Here is a 17,638-nt window from a genome sequence, read left to right on the forward strand (position 1 = left end):
TCACAGCTTGACCTTGCGGGAGAACACATGTTCAATCTAACAAGGAATATGAAAATAAATATGATTTGACTAATACGTGATTTTGGATTCTAATAATGGACCCGAAGTTGGCACAAGGTTGGGTTGTAGGTAAACATACGTGTCTGTAAGAAGTGTGCATAAGCTGGCGGCGTGTGTCCGCCAGGGATACCGTGTGCGTTGTTTTTACTAAGTTTCATTATCATAAAACTGTACTGCCAACTTGGCATAATGTGTCTATAAGACTGAGTCTTGAAATATCTTTATTTTTGGGTCAATTATCGGTAATTCGATAAACAATATTTGTCTACCTGGAACTCACTGAGTTCAATTGAACTTACTATGTTACCTTTCTTTCTCAGGCAATTGATTAGTAGAATAAGATCCGTAGAAGTGGACTGCACCAGAGCTGCATTTGCAAGTGAGTCACTTGTTTGTTTTGTGTCATGCATGACTAATTGGTGGATGGCATATACGTATGTTTTGTATTTAACTTTTGCTTTTACTTCGCAACTGTATTATTTTGTCATATAAAGTGAAATTGTCCTTAACTGTAAAGGGTGAAGGCCAAACTCCTTTGATTTGCAGTTTACAAATCATCCTTTTCCTAAGTGTATTCACCTTTGATGGCAGGGTTTGATTAATAGGGCGTTTATATTAATTCTTATTACTTTCCTGATGGGCTAAGGGTTGTTACACTAAGTTTTAATTTTTTCATAAATTATATATAATATATGCATACAAATATATCTTAATTATTAACCTTTAGTTTTTTAGTAAATTAAATTAATGTAAATATATTTGTATAAAAATATAAAATATAAAATTATTAATCAAGTTCAATAACTTTAAAATGTTTTAGATAAAAAAAATATAAGTTAGGTTTAAAATATCAAAATTATGTACCAATTAGTATGCGCTGATATGCACCAGTACAAGCTAGTATTGTCTGAAATGAGCCAAAACACATCAATATGGTCAAAACACATTGAAATCTTGATTGTAACAGAACCTAAATTATTTGGTATTGATTGAGGAACGGCTTGGCACATACCGGTCAATACGATACCAACTATCATGATCTCTATTAAATATATATAATTTATGCTTTTTATGACGTATTTGGATTGCATCATCAAATATAAAAAAATTATTATAATTAAAATTTTATAATTTAAAATTATTTAAATCTGTCAATGTCCATCTTACCCAAACTAATCTGTATTAAAAATTAAAAAATATAAATATAAAAAAAATCTAAGCTTGAAAATATTCAAGCCCGGAAAAACTTGAGTCCAAAAAATTTAAGCCTAAATTGATTCAAGCTCGAAAAAATATGAATAAAAAAAAACCCGATTCAAACTCTCCGTACGTCTCCTTAAAAAAAATTTAATCTTACTCCTAATCTTACCATAACTGGTTTTTGAATCTAACCAAAACCAATTTTATCCAAACGGAAGCAAGTTTATTTTTGTTCCCACGTGTGAGAAACATATGCAAAGCAATAATACTAGGAAACTCCCAAACACCAAGAACCGGTGCATGAGGAGCAGCTGTCCCAAACTGTAAACGCACAAGTCTACGTGGAATGACCCCACTGCCTTGGAACCCTGTGGTGGCCACCATGCTCAAAGGCTCCTGTCTTGCCTTCTGCCCGAGACTCTAAAGCGTTATTTCCTTTTGATGAATAGAGCGTTATAAAATATTGATGAATATCTTTGTTTAATGTTTCTGTATATATTTATTTGGCTTTAATTAAAAAAAATGTACCTAATTTAAAAGAGTACGAATAGAATTTTAGATTAAAAAGATAAACAAATGAACAAATAAATTGAAGCCTACAACTTACAGCAGCAAGCACCAAGAAGAATCTAAATTGGGGTGCCACTGCCAGTCATATTTTCTTATTGCAGCCTTGTCAGCATCGTGATAACCTACTCATAAATCAAAACCTACAAATTTAAACAAACCCATATATGGAAAGTATATCACACCTAACCATATCACCAAACTAGAAAGCACCATTCAATAATTCTATCAACTTCATATAGCTGTCTTTAAAATAAAAAGAACCCATCAACATTTGTTTTTGACCCAAACAGAAACGAAACAAAGTTTAAAATACTTGCAGCATTCTAATATTCTATCATACGATGAGGTTGAAACTAGAGGTGATAGTTTTATAGCCGCCAAAATTTCTTCAATCTATAATGAAAGAAGCAAAAAAAGGAGGATTCATTTTTTGTTTAAGGGTGGATTATTTCATCCTAAGTGCGTCGCCTCAGGAAGCAAAGCAAGAGTGAGTTCTAAGCCAACATTACTACTATCCTCAAACTTCAAGATAGGACCCCTTTTGGCGTGGTTTACCAGCGAACCCTCCACGGTCTCCACAGAGAAGGTGCTCTCATCTTCTTTGCTGTCACCATTTCCGAGTTGGCTCATCCACGAGTCAACCACCTGTCGCTTGGAGCGAGTCCTGGATCGCTTGAAACGAGTGCGGGTCTTGACCTTGTCGACGTCTGCTGCTGCAGCTGGTTTGGTGTCCTTGAAGACATGGCGGATGTCGTAGGTCTTGAGAGGGGAAATCGGTTGCTCTTCTTCAACTGATTCCAAAGATGATGAAGTTTGGGTTATGGGGGAGCCTTTCAGCACAGCATCAACGGCTGCTTGGCACTCACCCCAGTTCCCGGACCAAAGCATCCCAATTGACCCATAAACTGGATTTACCACACGCCCACAGGCCTCGTATAAAAGTGATCTAAAAATAGCTACAAACAAAATGCATACAAAAAAAAAAGTTAAAAGCAATTAATGAAATCTTGTTTTTGGTTGGGTGGGGTTAATGAAGTACGTACCAGGGCGAAGGTTTTCAGGGCCGGCTTCAATTAGGTTGAGGAGACCAGCTCGGCCATAGAATTTGGCAAGGAAGAGAGTAGCATTGGCTTGAGAATCAGAGGACTTGATCCATTGAAGACAAGGTCTAATGGTGCAGTTTTCGGTGCAGCCCTTACGCAGGACCCTGCAGCCATTACAGCTCATCCTCATCGTAATTATATTTCAGAGAGAGATCGAGGGAGAAGGAGGAGAAGGAGAAGTGAAAGATTATGGTTAATATAAAGGTGGGCAGCGCAGTGGTTTCCAAAGGAGTAAAAGACCTGAAAACCGGGGGTGAGTGAGGAGTGTGTTCTTTAATTTCCCTTCTTCTTCTTCTTGTTTAGGTAAAGTTGGGGACTGCCCCTCTTTGGTAAATGAGATTGGTTTTGGCGCTTTCCTCCTTTTCCAAACAACCCTACATGCACGATTTTATTACATAATCTACCATCCATCTTGCTTTTAACTCCTCAATTAAATATCAATATGTACTCTTTCCAAATTTTATATTAACTTCATAATCAATCATTTATTTTATTACTTTTTTAATTTGCAAAGCTTTACTTCTTCATTTCTTATATTATATACCATTATTACCCATTAGAGTTTTTTTTTCTTGATTATAGGATAATGGAATTTTCTACAAATAAATTATTATGTCTTCTAATTTATGCTGTAATTTGAGAAACAGAGAGGCCAAAATGCATGCCAATAATATATATATAACTCTACAACCTTTATTTTCCTTTTTTTTTGTACACATTGAACAATTCCTTAATATTTTAACCGGTAAATAAGTAATTTATGTACAAATAAATGTTGAATTTGTTAGGAGTTTTATTAAGAATAAGGATTTATTGAAATACAAATAAAGGGGATAAATACAAAAACAGAAAGAGGACAGCAGTTGAGAAGTGGAAGCCATGCAAGCAAGCAAAAGGGAAGAGAGAGGCAGAAAATCCGCAACAGATGCACGTGCCAAGCGCAAGCTCCCTTTATCTTAGAACTGCGTGCATCTCGCCACATCTCATTTCGAGCTCTACCCTGAAACCATCTTATAATATATACCTCCTGGTTTTCAGGAGTCCGTCCGTACAAATGACCTACCTGGGTCTTATTTTCACTTCAAATCCCTCAGTAATTTATCCTTTTCTTTTTACTTCTTTCTAATTCTTCTACCATATATCAGACTGGGTATTTTCTAAAATGCTATTTTTCTTTTTACAAATTTTGAATAATATCTCTACGCAATCCTAAAATAATCGGTATTTTTTCTATTTTCTATACATTTTATTTTTTTTTCCTTTAAAGAAAAAAAAAGGGGGGGGGAATCAGTTATGTCTAGTATTTTATGTAAGACTGTGGGCGCCTAAAGAGATACTGCCTGTGGTTTTAACAAATAGCCTGATTTCTATTTTGATTTTATCTCTAGTCTCCTTTGGTATCAACACAATATATACAATCACACCAACATAAAAATGTATACTCTTCATTCGTAGATATAGTAAAAAAAATTATTTTTAATTCTGGTGTGAGTTAATATTTATAACAATAAAACTAAAATACAGCTAAACATAACCACATTGATGCAATATGAGTTTGACTAATGAGGTATAAAGAGTTGTTGCAAAAAATGTGCACATCCTGGAGTGGTGAAAAGGTATAATAAACATTCCACCTTTTCTATGAGATGGCTTTTGAATGATCATTTTTCCGTCGGACACAAGTACCCCACATTGTGCTTAAAAAGGAAGCGGATGGGATATGGGCATTAATTGGAACAGAGAATTGGGTTTTAATGATTAAGGCCTAACAGGAGCCCATGCACGTTCAATTGTACTTTGGGCCCGCCTTTCACCATCCGTGTAATTACCTTCCAAAATGGTACATCACCTTGTCCTTACATTACCATCTTATTTGCATAACATACTACTATAATTTAATTTTGTTTTGTTCATGATATTTAAAATTTTAAATTCATCAAATTATAAAACTGTTAATTTCATCACTAATATTATCGTTAAATTCTATTTTAATCACTAATGTTATTGTTCAACTATTCTTTTACTTCATGATCTTGAAAAGTTGAGCTTAGTTCCAGAATCATTAGAAGAAGTGATGCTTGGTTCTTTGTTAATTTCTACCACCATAGTTAATCAAGTACCTTTTAGAAAAGGAAGTAACTGACATAACTCAAAAATTACTTTGCACCCCTCGTCGATGACTTAATGGGAGGTCTTCCTGTTCCTTTTCTTACTTTATTTGTAGGTGTCCTTGACTTAAATGTATTATTATATTAATTAAATGTCATTATTTTCGTTACTAATTTAATGAGGAATGATCAGAACAGAAACAAAACGATAAATTTATATATATTTTTTAAATTAATGATCAAAATATATACAAATTAATAATTAGGTGACTATTTATTATATATATTTCAAAGTGTTGATCGTGGTTTGGATGGTGGATTAGAGTTTAGCTAGCTGGTTGGGCCGCCTAAAGATAGTGAGGTTGGCAAACGTGAAAAGCCATTAGCCCCACTCCAAACACTGTAAAGATTTGTAGCAAAACACATTTGTTGGGTTGGGTTGGGTTGGGTTAGTGGTATAGTTGTATTATTAATAATTTGTCGGTCCCTTTTGAGGATACAAACCTGGCATCACAACTCAAATTTCATATGGCAAATCAAACCTAAGCATTCTGTCTTCTCTTATTAATAGGGAACATGGTTAGGTAATTGATATACCTACACTTATAATTCAGTTGATATATGAGTTATAATAAGTTCTTTTAGAAAAATATTCCTACATTCAAAACGGATAATATGGATTACACTTATTGAGGAAGAAATAGAGGAAAAGAAGAGAGAGGGCAAACTTGCATGCATTGGTGAGGTGAGTTGTCTTGGAGTGAATTTGATTCCAAATCCAAAACACTAGCAAACAAATCACCACGGCTAGGAAATGAAAAGCAGCTTTTTTAACTGCCCATTTTCAAACATCAATTTCCATGCTTTATTTTTATTATTTTCCTTTTTTCTCTTTGTTAAAATGCTTTTATATATATATATATATATATTTTTTTTATAACTTGATAAAACAACACTAAATACAAAGATGCACTATAAAATGGAAGAATACCCAAATTTAAAAAGAAAATAATTTCTTCAGTCTGCACTCGATAATGGATTGTCTTTTACCCACTTTATCCTCAACAAGACAAATTTCAAACTGCAAGAAGCAATACAAATTTGCATATGTTTCCAAACTATACTAGTATCCAACCGCTACACTCCATCTAACATTCAAAACTTTCACAAATTTTTCTATACTCTGATTTAGGACATCTTTGTTGCCATATATGTTGCTCTTCTTCTAATACTTCATTTTCCCCCTTTTTTATTATTACTTAACTAAATTAAAACACCTTTCTAGGCCTTGTAGTTATAACAGTGACATTCCAAATGGTGCAGAAAGAATTAAAAGACGCAAGAAAAAGCTGTGAACTTTTTGAAGATCCTCTCTGTTATATTGTTCCATGCCTTTCAGCTTTCTTTTTTTGATTTCCCTTTTTCTATATTTGTGTGGAGTCAACCATTGGGTAGTGAATTTTAAAGTCTTATGGATCTGACGGCTACATTGTTTCTTTCTTTTTTTTCTTTTCTTTTTTTTATGGTAATTAGTAAAACTTTCAAGAAATTTCTAAGCTAGATTTAATAAAGCTTTCAAATCAAAATCTATATAAAACTTCTTTCTTTCTGTTAAAAAGGTAAGAAGCACAAGGTGAACCAACAATATTCAGTATTTGCTATGTTTATGATGCATCTCCACAGTGACGAAAATAAAATGGGAAATCTTTGTATTGTTGCAGTGAGAGGACATGGATCTCTGATCTGCTCTTACATTTTTATTTACCACTCTTTTCTTTCTTCTTCTTCTTCTTTAGAGAAATGCTAAGTAAATTCTTTTTCTAGAGAAAAAGGATCCAAAAGGAAGTACATATAGAAAATCTAGACATTCAGTGTTTGATTGTAATAATTATAAAACTGAATTCTCTACTACTACTATATATACACTTGCCACTCCCGGATCCTCCTCCACTCAATCAAAAGAACTGAAACAGAAGTTCTAAAACTGCAAAATACCATCGTTTTTCCACCAAAAACCATTCAAAACACTAGCACTGTAATGATGAGAAAAACGTGGGTATTTTGGATACCATTAATTAGGGGGGGGGGAAGAAGAAGCGAAAAGGCTTTTGTAGCAGGCTACTAGTTGTGGAGAGGATCTGGGCAACTGGGAACTCTTCGTTTGCTATCTTCAAATCCTTTATCGCCTCCCTTGAAACTGAAGTATGTTCCATTGAAGTAGGTTTGAAACAACTCCTTCCTCTCTATCATCTTCCTCATTTCATCCCCTGGAAAAACCCTTATGGCTCCTGCTCGGCAATCACTGCAAATCCAAATCTGTAAGACGGAGATAATCAACATCACCACCATAGAAGAATTCAAAACTCTCCTGCTGCTGAAAAACCACATTCCCATACAAAAATCCACATAAACATGTATGCCTCCTCCTCTCCTCTTTCTTAATTTCCTTGAAAAACTATTGGGAGAAAAGTTGAAGAAAACCCACTCTTTTCGAAATCTAACAACCAAAAACTGTTTCTGTAAAGAAAGTTGAGGTTGGTTTTCTTTGGGCAGCTGTGTGTCTCTGTTTTCTCTGGAGGAGAAGTATAAGATATGAATGGAAAGGGGCTAATTTAGGTAAGAGAAGAGAGAGAGGGAGAGATAGATAGATAGAAGGATGGATGGAGCCATGGATGGTTCATGCAAGTCGCAGTGGCCCACGTGATGAGAGAATACAATAGCAATCTATAGTCTCTCTACAATCACCACACTATTCACTCACTGTCGTACCTAGCTATCGGGGGGGTTAAACTTGAGACGATTATTATATACTGATACCGTTTCAGCCATGTAGCCAGATTAGCACAATTATATTTCTGATCTGTTCGTTTGACTTCGGTCGTTCATCCTAATTGAATTATTTAACCTTGTAGCTAGGGCCCAAAATAACCAAAAATAATAATACTAAGTGGCATGAGTTGATTCTGTTAAAAAAATCTGCATGTCGGTGGCTAATTTGAGGTATCTTTTCTTTCATTAGTAGAAAGTAGAAACCTAGCCTACATTAGATTGTCGGATACTCATTATATGGTAAAAAAGTATTTAAAATAATAGTAGTTTTAGTTGAAATTTTATGCTTACTCAGTAAAACAGTCGAGCATATTTATACTATGTTTAATATGAGTATTATTTTTTATAAACGTTTTAGCATATAAATTATTAATAAATTAATTTAATTAGTAATATTTAGTTATTTCCGTATTTTTAGAAAAGAGAATAGAAATTTTTTTTATTTATTTTGAAAATATTTTATTTTTTACAATGATCTTCCTAATTTCAAGTTTAAATTTATACTAACTATTCTTTATTTTATTTTATAGTTAACTATCGCAATACATATGGAATAAATAAACTTCTTTTTTATGTTATTACAACAGTTACTAAATGAGGCATTATGGTCATAAAAAATAAAATAAAGTTCGGAATTTTATATTTTACATTCAACTCTTATTATACATGTCAACAATCTTTTAGTCTAGTGACAAAAATATTATGTTGTAAACATGAGCACTTAGATTCAATCTCAAGTAATCATATTTCTCACCCCAATTAAAAAAAAATCTCTCATTATGTATACATTAACTTGATATACTATGAGTAAAGGCGGTGCCAAGAAATTTAGATTTGTTGAATCAATTTTTTTAAAATTAAAATGTTTATGAAAGTTATATAGACTAATATATAATATTAACCATGAATAAACTAATGTATTTGGTCAAATGGAAGACTATTGCAAAACTATTAAAACAATTACTTAAAACAATGTAATCAAATAAATATGAATAATATGTGCCTTTTTTTAATAATTGTCCACGCACTTTTTGATATGTTAAAACTATTGAATTTTCTTTTCATTGTCAATGTTTGTTAAAAATATATTTCTAAACATATGTAATCAAACAATTATTGATCTATTGACCTTCAATTCAATTCTTCAAAGATTTTTCACAACTTCATTGCAAAAAGTACTCTCTCCACACTTGTAGCAACTAACAAAATCAAAACAAGCCAACATTTAGAACAAATAAATTGAAGCCTTTCTTTTAGAAAATACTCTACTTTAGACTTTCTTTTAAAATATTTCTTCATTTCTGTTAAACATTTAGAACAAATAAATTTAAGTTTTAAACACAAAGGTTATCACGAAGCTAACATACAATTGTTAATTTTCTTTTACAAAAATAAAATTTTCAAACACAAGATTCATAATAATCGCACCACCAAAAACTATTTTGAAAAAAAAAGGATAAGTTTCTAATCAATATTAAAAAAAATTCAAGATTATAAATACAATTTAATCAACCTCTAAAATTATTGCACAATCAAGATGTTAGGAATCTCATACAAAATCAACATTCCACTTTTGATAAATGAAAAACTAAATTTTGCATAAAAATCCTAATCTATCACAAGAAAAACCCATAATCCTAATTTTCTAAGGGTTAGCTACAATCCTAATATTCTAGAGATTAGTCAATAAAGACCGAAAAGAAAGGAAGAGTTGTTATCAACTTAAGGAGACTCACTTGAAAGTATTAAAAGATTGGACCTATCTTGTATAAATTCTAGAGAATGTGTGTGAGAGAATAAGAGAAACTTTAAAGAAAAGTGATGACTATTGAAGGCAAATAAAAGGATTAGGAATTTTGGGAATTTAAAAGTGGAGAGATATTGATGCGGTCGTTGAGAGCACCAAAAATATCCTATTCCCTGTAAAATAATGAAAAAGAACAGTAAAGGGGAAGTAGGGTCGAATCCTCAGGGATCGGATTATACGAATGCTTGTTTCTTGAAATCCTGGTCAGAACCGTGCCCAAGAAAACCTGCGTGACAAAATAAAAATAAAAAAAATAACAGAATTAAAGATTTGATTGGGAAAAAATAAAAAAAAAACAGAATCTAAAGTTGACTGAAATTGTGATTACGAAAATAATAAAAATAATAAAGAGAGTTGAAGGAAAAGAAATTCTTATTGGTAGATTCCAGCCTCTAGTTGTCTCATTTCGCCTTGGGTTCGATCCTCGGCTTTTAAATTACCCTTCTCAACTCAAGTAAGCCAGTTATAGTGGAAGAGGACGCCTATGACTACCAGCTCCAAAGATTAAACTTACGATTTTTAGGGAACCTGACTCTAGCCAGTAATCTATGCTAGATCAACACTTCTCAATGGCGAATCCCACGCCATTTCATCTCTTTGGCTCGCTAACCTCTGACGCAATAAGTTAACGAACCGACTATGCAATCCTTCCAAAACATACAAAGCGGCCACCTTTGCATATGCTGAAAAGCTTACTTCTTAAGGGTCATGGATGGAAGCGTTAGCCCGTAGTGCGGAGAAACAATAAATACTTGGCGAGAAGGCTAAGTACGGATTCTAGGCCTCAAGAACCCTTTTGGGGGAATATTGACAACTTTTGGCTAGATAGGTTTTAGTGGCTCATGATAATGGTGGCAAAAGAAATAAATATAAAAAGGGAAAAGGGAATTTTATTGAAAGAAAATATGAAGAAACAAAAGCCTAGACTTTCAGGGGGAGAGTGTTTACAAAAAAAGATGAACACCAAATAGAGTCACTTCACCCCCTATTTATAGTACTAGGGAGATAGTCTAATTTAACTTAAATTTTAAAAAGATAAATACATTTAATTAAAGATAATTAAAGATAATTAAAATAAAATCCCAAAATTAAATAATCCTAATAATTATCTTAATATTAATTATCCTAATATAAATAAAATGGAGTCTTATAAAATAAAATATATTCTTTTTGCGTTTTTAGTCCTTGTGTCTTCCATGCTCGCACTTTTGGCACAATCTTTTTCCTGTGTCGCATATGCTGCCATTGTGTCTCCAAATTCGCACTTTTGTCCTTTAATTTTGCTTTTGCCTCCAAATCTGTCCCTAATCGATAAAAAGACATAAATAGCTCAGATTAGTAGGATCAAGCTCAGAATAAACACATGATTAATACATAAAAATACGTTATTCTAGAGCATTATCAAATTCCCCCTACTTAGTCCATGCTTGCCCTCAAGTATGGCTCCTGTCCACTGTGAAAATTAAATCCTGCCATGAAAGAAATACTACTACAAAGTTTTATAAAAATTAGTCAAAATGCATATGAAAACAAAGAAAACCCTTAGCTTGCTTTAAGTAAAATTGAAAAAGTATTCCAATTAACACAAACAAAATTAAGATCGACTTGGATTATTTCATGAAAATTAGGTAATTACCAAACCTATCAAGACACCTTATTTATTTCTCCCTTTAATCCCCAATTTTATTAATGCATATTTATTTATTGTTTTTTCTCTTCTTTTTTTTTACTTTAATTTCAAATTTATTTATTTACTTTTACTTAGGAAAAATATTGAACCTTTTGATGCGAAGAGAGATGACAGCCAAACACCCCACCCCGGTTACTCAGCCCAACACATTCCTAATTTTTATTTTTCCTAAGAACATATCGAACCTTTTGACGTGAAGAGAGATGACAGCCAAGCACCTCACCCCGGTTACTCAGCCCAACACATTCTTAGAAATTAATTCTGGTTAGCGGAGTTTTACCTAACACGTCACACAACATTTTGACGAAAATAGGATGACAACCCAAGCACCCTACCTCGGTTACTCAGCTAGTCACGTCTTAAGCTGCACTCATAACCACGGAAACATTATTATTAAACGAAATTTTAATTTTGGAGGACTTAGGAAAAACAATCATGTGTCAAAAATAAGTTTCAGTAACCACCTTAATAGTCATGAAAATATTTTAAGCATGCAATTATATTAAGTGTCCTCTTGTATTTAGACTTAATCAAATTTACCAAAATCAAGATAGGGTTAACTTCATTAATCATAATTATGTAAACTAAAAGAAATAAAACAGTAGAGATGAAATCTATCAAGTAAAATCATAATTAACTCAGTGGATAAGAATCATGCATGTAGGTCAAACAGTGGGCAAGTCGTGGTCAAATTCTTGGGCATGAAAAGAGGCAAAATATTCTTAAAAAAAATATGGGCAGCAACAACAAAAATTCAGCATCTAAATGACAGAAATAATGAGGAATGCCTCCCCCTACTTAAAACACATAGTCCTCGATGTGGAATAAATAAAATAGGAGAAAAAGGTGTAGTCCTCGATGTGGAATAAATAAAATAGGAGAAAAAGGTGTAGAGGAACTCCTCGTGTAATTACTGTCGTTCACGTATGATGGCAACGAGATCCACTAGTTGCTGGCCAAAAGTGTCGAGTAGGGGTTGTTTGGCTGCAGATTTGTCGTTCCTCCTTTCTTCTTATCTTCGTTTCAGTTTACCTAGAAGAAAAGAATTTTATTAATATCTGAATAAAATAAAATAATAAGATAAAATAAATAAAAAGAAAAATAAAATAAAATAAAAATAAAAATTGGGTTACCTCCTAACAAGCACTTGTTTAACGTCGCTAGCTTGACACCCCAACTAGTGTTGGGGCTGTTCCAGTTGAATTCTTTCATTCTTATGAGCTTGGAAATTCTCATTTGTTAACACATCCACCATATTTGGGTTTAATCGTCCTTGCGCCTCTTTCTTTGGTTCTGTATTTTCCTCTAAGGGGTTTATCCCTTTTAAGTCGGCAATGGTCTCATCATTCTCCAAAAATGTGCATTTGAGATGTTTAGAAAGTGGTTTTAATTTCAGATCCGGTGCCTGCACAACAGAAGGTAGAAGTTTAGTATTCATGGGAACCAATAATTTATTAACAGATTCAAAATCATCAAACATCATTTTAGATTTATCTCCATAAGATGACTCAAAAGTTTTTTCTACTGATGAGTCAATTATGTCGACACGGTTTACGTCCAAGACTTCACTTGGGTGACTAATAGTGCCATAAATGTTAAACTTCACGATCTCCCCGTTAAACTCCATCGTGAGGGTTCCGCTTCGTACATCAATCTTAGTATTTGCAGTACTAAGGAAAGGTCGCCCCAACAAGATGTCTAAAAACCCAGGAGTGTTATCCTCCTCCATTTTTATCACATAAAAATCTGTAGGGAAGATAAGTCCATTGAATTTGACTAATACGTCATCGAGAACTCCTTCGGGATGCACAATAGACCCGTCTGCCAACTGAATGGTAACACTTGTTTTCGTTAGAAAACCTGCGTTAAGTGATTCATAAATAGAATAAGGCATAACATTTATGGATGCCCCTAAATCTCACATAGCCTTTTTAATTCCTAAGTGGCCAATTTTGCATGGAATAGCGAACATACCCCTATCTTTGCATTTAACCGGCATTTTCCGCTGTAGCACTACGGAAAAGATTTTCACCAACACTTACCTTTTCATTGCCTGTTAACTTTCATTTGTTGGTGCAAAGCTCTTTAAGGAATTTGGCATACCTTGGAATCTGTCTGATGGCATCTAATAGTGGTATGTTGATCTCGACATTTCTGAATGTTTCTAAGATTTCTTTGTCTTCCTTACCTTTCCGAGACTGGTTTAGTCGTCCTGGAAATAGATGTTGGATTTTTTGCAGTGGGGGTTTCGCTCAGATCTGTTCGTCATTTTCTAGAGTTTCCTGGGCGATTTCTTGGTCAAGATTCTTGCCAAGAATTGGTTCCAGCACCTTTCCACTTTGCAAAGTTACTACATTTGCATTCTATCTCGGGTTTGGTTCTGTTTGCAATGACAGCTTCCCTTGAGAACTCAATTTCTCAATTGAAGTGGTCAATTCTCTTATAGATGCCTTCGTTTCTTTTTGGAAATTAATAGTTTGCTGTTGAAAATCAAGGACATTAGCTGCTAATTTATTGACCAAAGTTTCCAGAGAATTACCTGAATCTTGTGGCTGTTGTGGGACCCAATTTTGGTATGGCTGGTTATATCGTGGATTAGCCCCATAAGTAAAGTTAGGGTGGTCCCTCCATCCTGGGTTGTAGGTATTGGCATAAGGGTCGTATCGCCTTTGTGGTGGCCCAGAAAAATTTCCCACAGCATCTAAATAGGCCATAGTATCGTCACATAGGCTAGGACACGCATCAATCGTATGTTCAGGTGTAGCACATATTTCGCATACTTGGGCTGGTTTTGCTTTTTCTGCAACAAGAGAATTCACAATATTAGTAAGTCTATCAAGTCTATCCTCAAAGGTAGAATTACTTAGCTGGTGAACCCTTCTAGGGGGTTCAGGATTAATTCGAAATTACTGAGAATTTGCCGCCATTGTGGAGATCAAGTCTTTTGTTTATTGGGGAGTCATGTTGACTAATGCTCCTCCACTAACGGCGTCTACCATATTCATCTCCATGGGTTTCAAGCCTTTATAAAAGTATTGGAGGAGAGATTGCTCTGTTATACCATGTTGTGGGCAACTCGCACACAACTTCTTAAATCGTTCCCAATAGTCGTATAGAGATTCTGCCTCTTTTTACCTTATTCCCATGATGCCCCTTCTTAACTCAACCGCTTGTGATGCAGGGAAAAACCTGTTAAGAAATAAGCAAGATAGATTAGCCCAAGTTGTAATGGATCCAAGAGGTAAATAAAATAACCATTCCCTAGCTGAATCTGCTTGGGAAAAAGGAAAAGCGTGCAATTTAATTTGATCCTCAGTTACCTCCTGAGGTTTCATACTCAAACAAACCATATGGAATTCTTTTAAATGCTTGTGGGGGTTTTCATTTTGTAACCCACGGAAAGTTGGCAGTAGCTGAATCAATCCTGATTTTAGCTCGAAATTAGTATCCATAGTAGGATACGCGATGCATAGTGGCGATTGTTCCATCGGCGCTTCGGCCAATTGCCGAATTGTCTGAGCCATAGGTTGAGGTTCTAAATTAAGGTTTATGTCAACCCTAGCGTTAAGCACTTCTTCTGGGGAATCGACTTCTAATTTTTCGCCTTCAAAAGTTTGAGTAGGGTTTTCGTTAACCCTAGACTCTACTTCGTCGTCGATTCTGATTCCTAGCGGTGGATTACTTTGAGTCCCAACCACCGCTGACTGCTTTTTCTTTAGCTTTATTTCCTTGCGATTAGCTCTTGCAGTCTTTTCAATCTCCGAATCAAACGTAAGAGTTCCTGGAGCAGATCTGGTCATAAGAAACAAAAAAACAAGATTAGTACGTTACCGATCCCCGGCAACGGCGCCAAAATTTGATGCGGTCATTGAGAGTACCAAAAATATCGTATTCCCTGTAAAATAATGAAAAAGAATAGTAAATGGGAAGTAGGGTCGAATCCTCAGGGATCGGATTATACAAATGCTTGTTTCTCGAAATCCTGGGCAGAATCGTGCCCAAGAAAACCTGCATGACAGAAAAAAATAAAAAAAATAACAGAATTAAAGATTTGATTTGGAAAAATAAAAAACAAAATCTAAAGTTGACTGAAATTGTGATTACGAAAATAATAAAAATAATAAAGAGAGTTGAAGGAAAAGAAATTCTTATTGGTAGATTCCAGCCTCTAGTTGTCTCATTCCGCATTGGGTTCGATTCTCGGCTTTTAAATGACCCTTCTCAACCCAAGTAAGCCAGTTATAGTGGAAGAGGACGCCTACAACCACTAGCTCCAAAGATTAGACTTACGATTTTTAGGGAACCTGACTCTAGCCAGTAATCTATGCTAGATCAACGCTTCTCAATGGCGAATCCCACGCCATTTCGTCTCTTTGGCTCGCCAACCTCTGACGCAGTAAGTTAACGAACCAACTATGCAATCCTTCCAAAACATACAAAGCGGCCGCCTTTGCATATGCTGAAAAGCTTACTTCTTAAGAGCCATGGACGGAAGCGTCAGCCTGTAGTGCGGAGAAATGATGAATACTTAGCGAGAAGGCTAAGTACGGATTCTAGGCCTCAAGAACCCTTTTTGGGAAATATTGACAACTTTCGGCTAGATAGGTTTTAGTGGCTCATGATAATGGTGGCAAAAGAAATAAATATAAAAATGGAAAAGGGAATTTTATTGAAAGAAAATATGAAGAAACAAAAGCCTAGACTTTCAGGGGGAGAGTGTTTACAGAAAAAGATGAACACCAAATAGAGTCACTTCACCCCCTATTTATAGTGCTAGGGAGATAGTCTAATTTAACTTAAATTCTAAAAAGATAAATACATTTAATTAAAGATAATTAAAGATAATTAAAATAAAATCCTAAAATTAAATAATCCTAATAATTATCTTAATATTAAGTATCCTAATATAAATAAAATGGAGTCTTATAAAATAATTTTTTTTTGCGTTTTTAGTCCTTGTGTCTTCCATGCTCGCACTTTTGGCACAATCTTTTTCTTGTGTCGCATATCAGCCTATTGTGTCTCCAAATTCACACTTTTGTCCCTTAATTTTGCTTTTGCCTCCAAATCTGTCCCTAATCGATAAAAAGACATAAATAGCTCAAATTAGTAGGATCAAGCTCAGAATAAACACATGATTAATAACATAAAAATATGTTATTCTAGAGCATTATCAGATATTCATTTATTTTTATATAAAATGATTCTTTTTCAAAAATTTTGGTGGGTCATTTTCAAATTTTTGTAAAATCAATTCACCAATTATATATATATATTAAAAAAATTATAGGTATTTGTTTTTTTACTTTTTCAATTGAACCCAATATCTCCTATGTGGCACTGTGAGTGAAAAATCTAAATTCCAAAAACAATGTTCAAATGCCATCACATATCTTAGTCTTTTAAATACTTATTTTTTTTTACTACTACCTAAAAGGAGTTAAAAGGAGTATGTGTCACCCCTTTATCCTATTTGTGGAGTTAAATTTGTGCACAAGTAGTGTATTAAATAATTTCAAATTTGTTTAAGTGAGATATTTTAGGGTTTATTTAGAAGGGGCAGTAAGATTGAAAATAATTATTGTAATAATGAGATTGAATATTATGGTGGTGAGCTTAAAATCAATGATGAGATAGATGTTTGTTATAACACTAAGGTTACACTAGGTCATGAAAATACAACAAAGGTGATTCACAGTGTATGAAGTGTGTAGAGCCACTAGAATGGGCGAGGTTCAAACCATGAATAGTGCAAAGAACCGTCAGATTTGATGGTTGGAGAAGTTTGAAGGATACCAAAGCAAAGGTTTTGTACTTAGTTCCAGTCTATGCCCTTCTTCATGGAGGAAAGGAGTATTTATTGGCGGAGAAAAGCCTGAGTGGACCCTTATCTCATGATTACCTCATGGTAAAGTCCAATTTAGGGCAAGTTTAGGGTGTGGGTCGAATTTGACATTTTTAAAGGTTGGTGAGCCTAGGAAGTTGGAATCATTAAACGAGATTGGGTTTGATGTGTCGACTATTCTTGATGGCACTACGATGATATCACTTAAAAATTCGTCATGGCATGGGAGATATCTTGTCGTAGGGGAATAATAATGGGCGTCAACAACTTCTTTTTGTTTCATGGATGCTTTCTTTTTTGCTTCAGATATGGTGGGAATTCATCCCATTGTCACTTCCCCCTCCCCCTACTAGATTTTGTAAATGGAACCACCATGGTTATAATGTAAAAGAAAAAAGGAAAAAGCAAACAAAAGAGATCCAACGA

General features: G+C 34.2%; 1 protein-coding gene across 1 annotated transcript; it reads right to left on the bottom strand.

The window, feature by feature from the left end:
- Positions 1 to 2,042: 2,042 nt before the first annotated feature.
- On the bottom strand, positions 2,043 to 3,211 carry LOC107886638 (LOB domain-containing protein 42). Its single transcript, XM_016810670.2, has 2 exons — positions 2,874 to 3,211; positions 2,043 to 2,786 (listed from the first exon to the last, which is right to left on the bottom strand). The coding sequence occupies exons 1-2, from the start codon at positions 3,061 to 3,063 to the stop codon at positions 2,281 to 2,283; spliced, it is 696 nt and encodes a 231-aa protein (XP_016666159.1). The 5' UTR covers positions 3,064 to 3,211; the 3' UTR covers positions 2,043 to 2,280.
- Positions 3,212 to 17,638: the final 14,427 nt, after the last annotated feature.

The sequence above is a fragment of the Gossypium hirsutum genome, chromosome A03, assembly GCF_007990345.1.
Source record: "Gossypium hirsutum isolate 1008001.06 chromosome A03, Gossypium_hirsutum_v2.1, whole genome shotgun sequence".
NCBI classification, from domain to species: domain Eukaryota; kingdom Viridiplantae; phylum Streptophyta; class Magnoliopsida; order Malvales; family Malvaceae; genus Gossypium; species Gossypium hirsutum.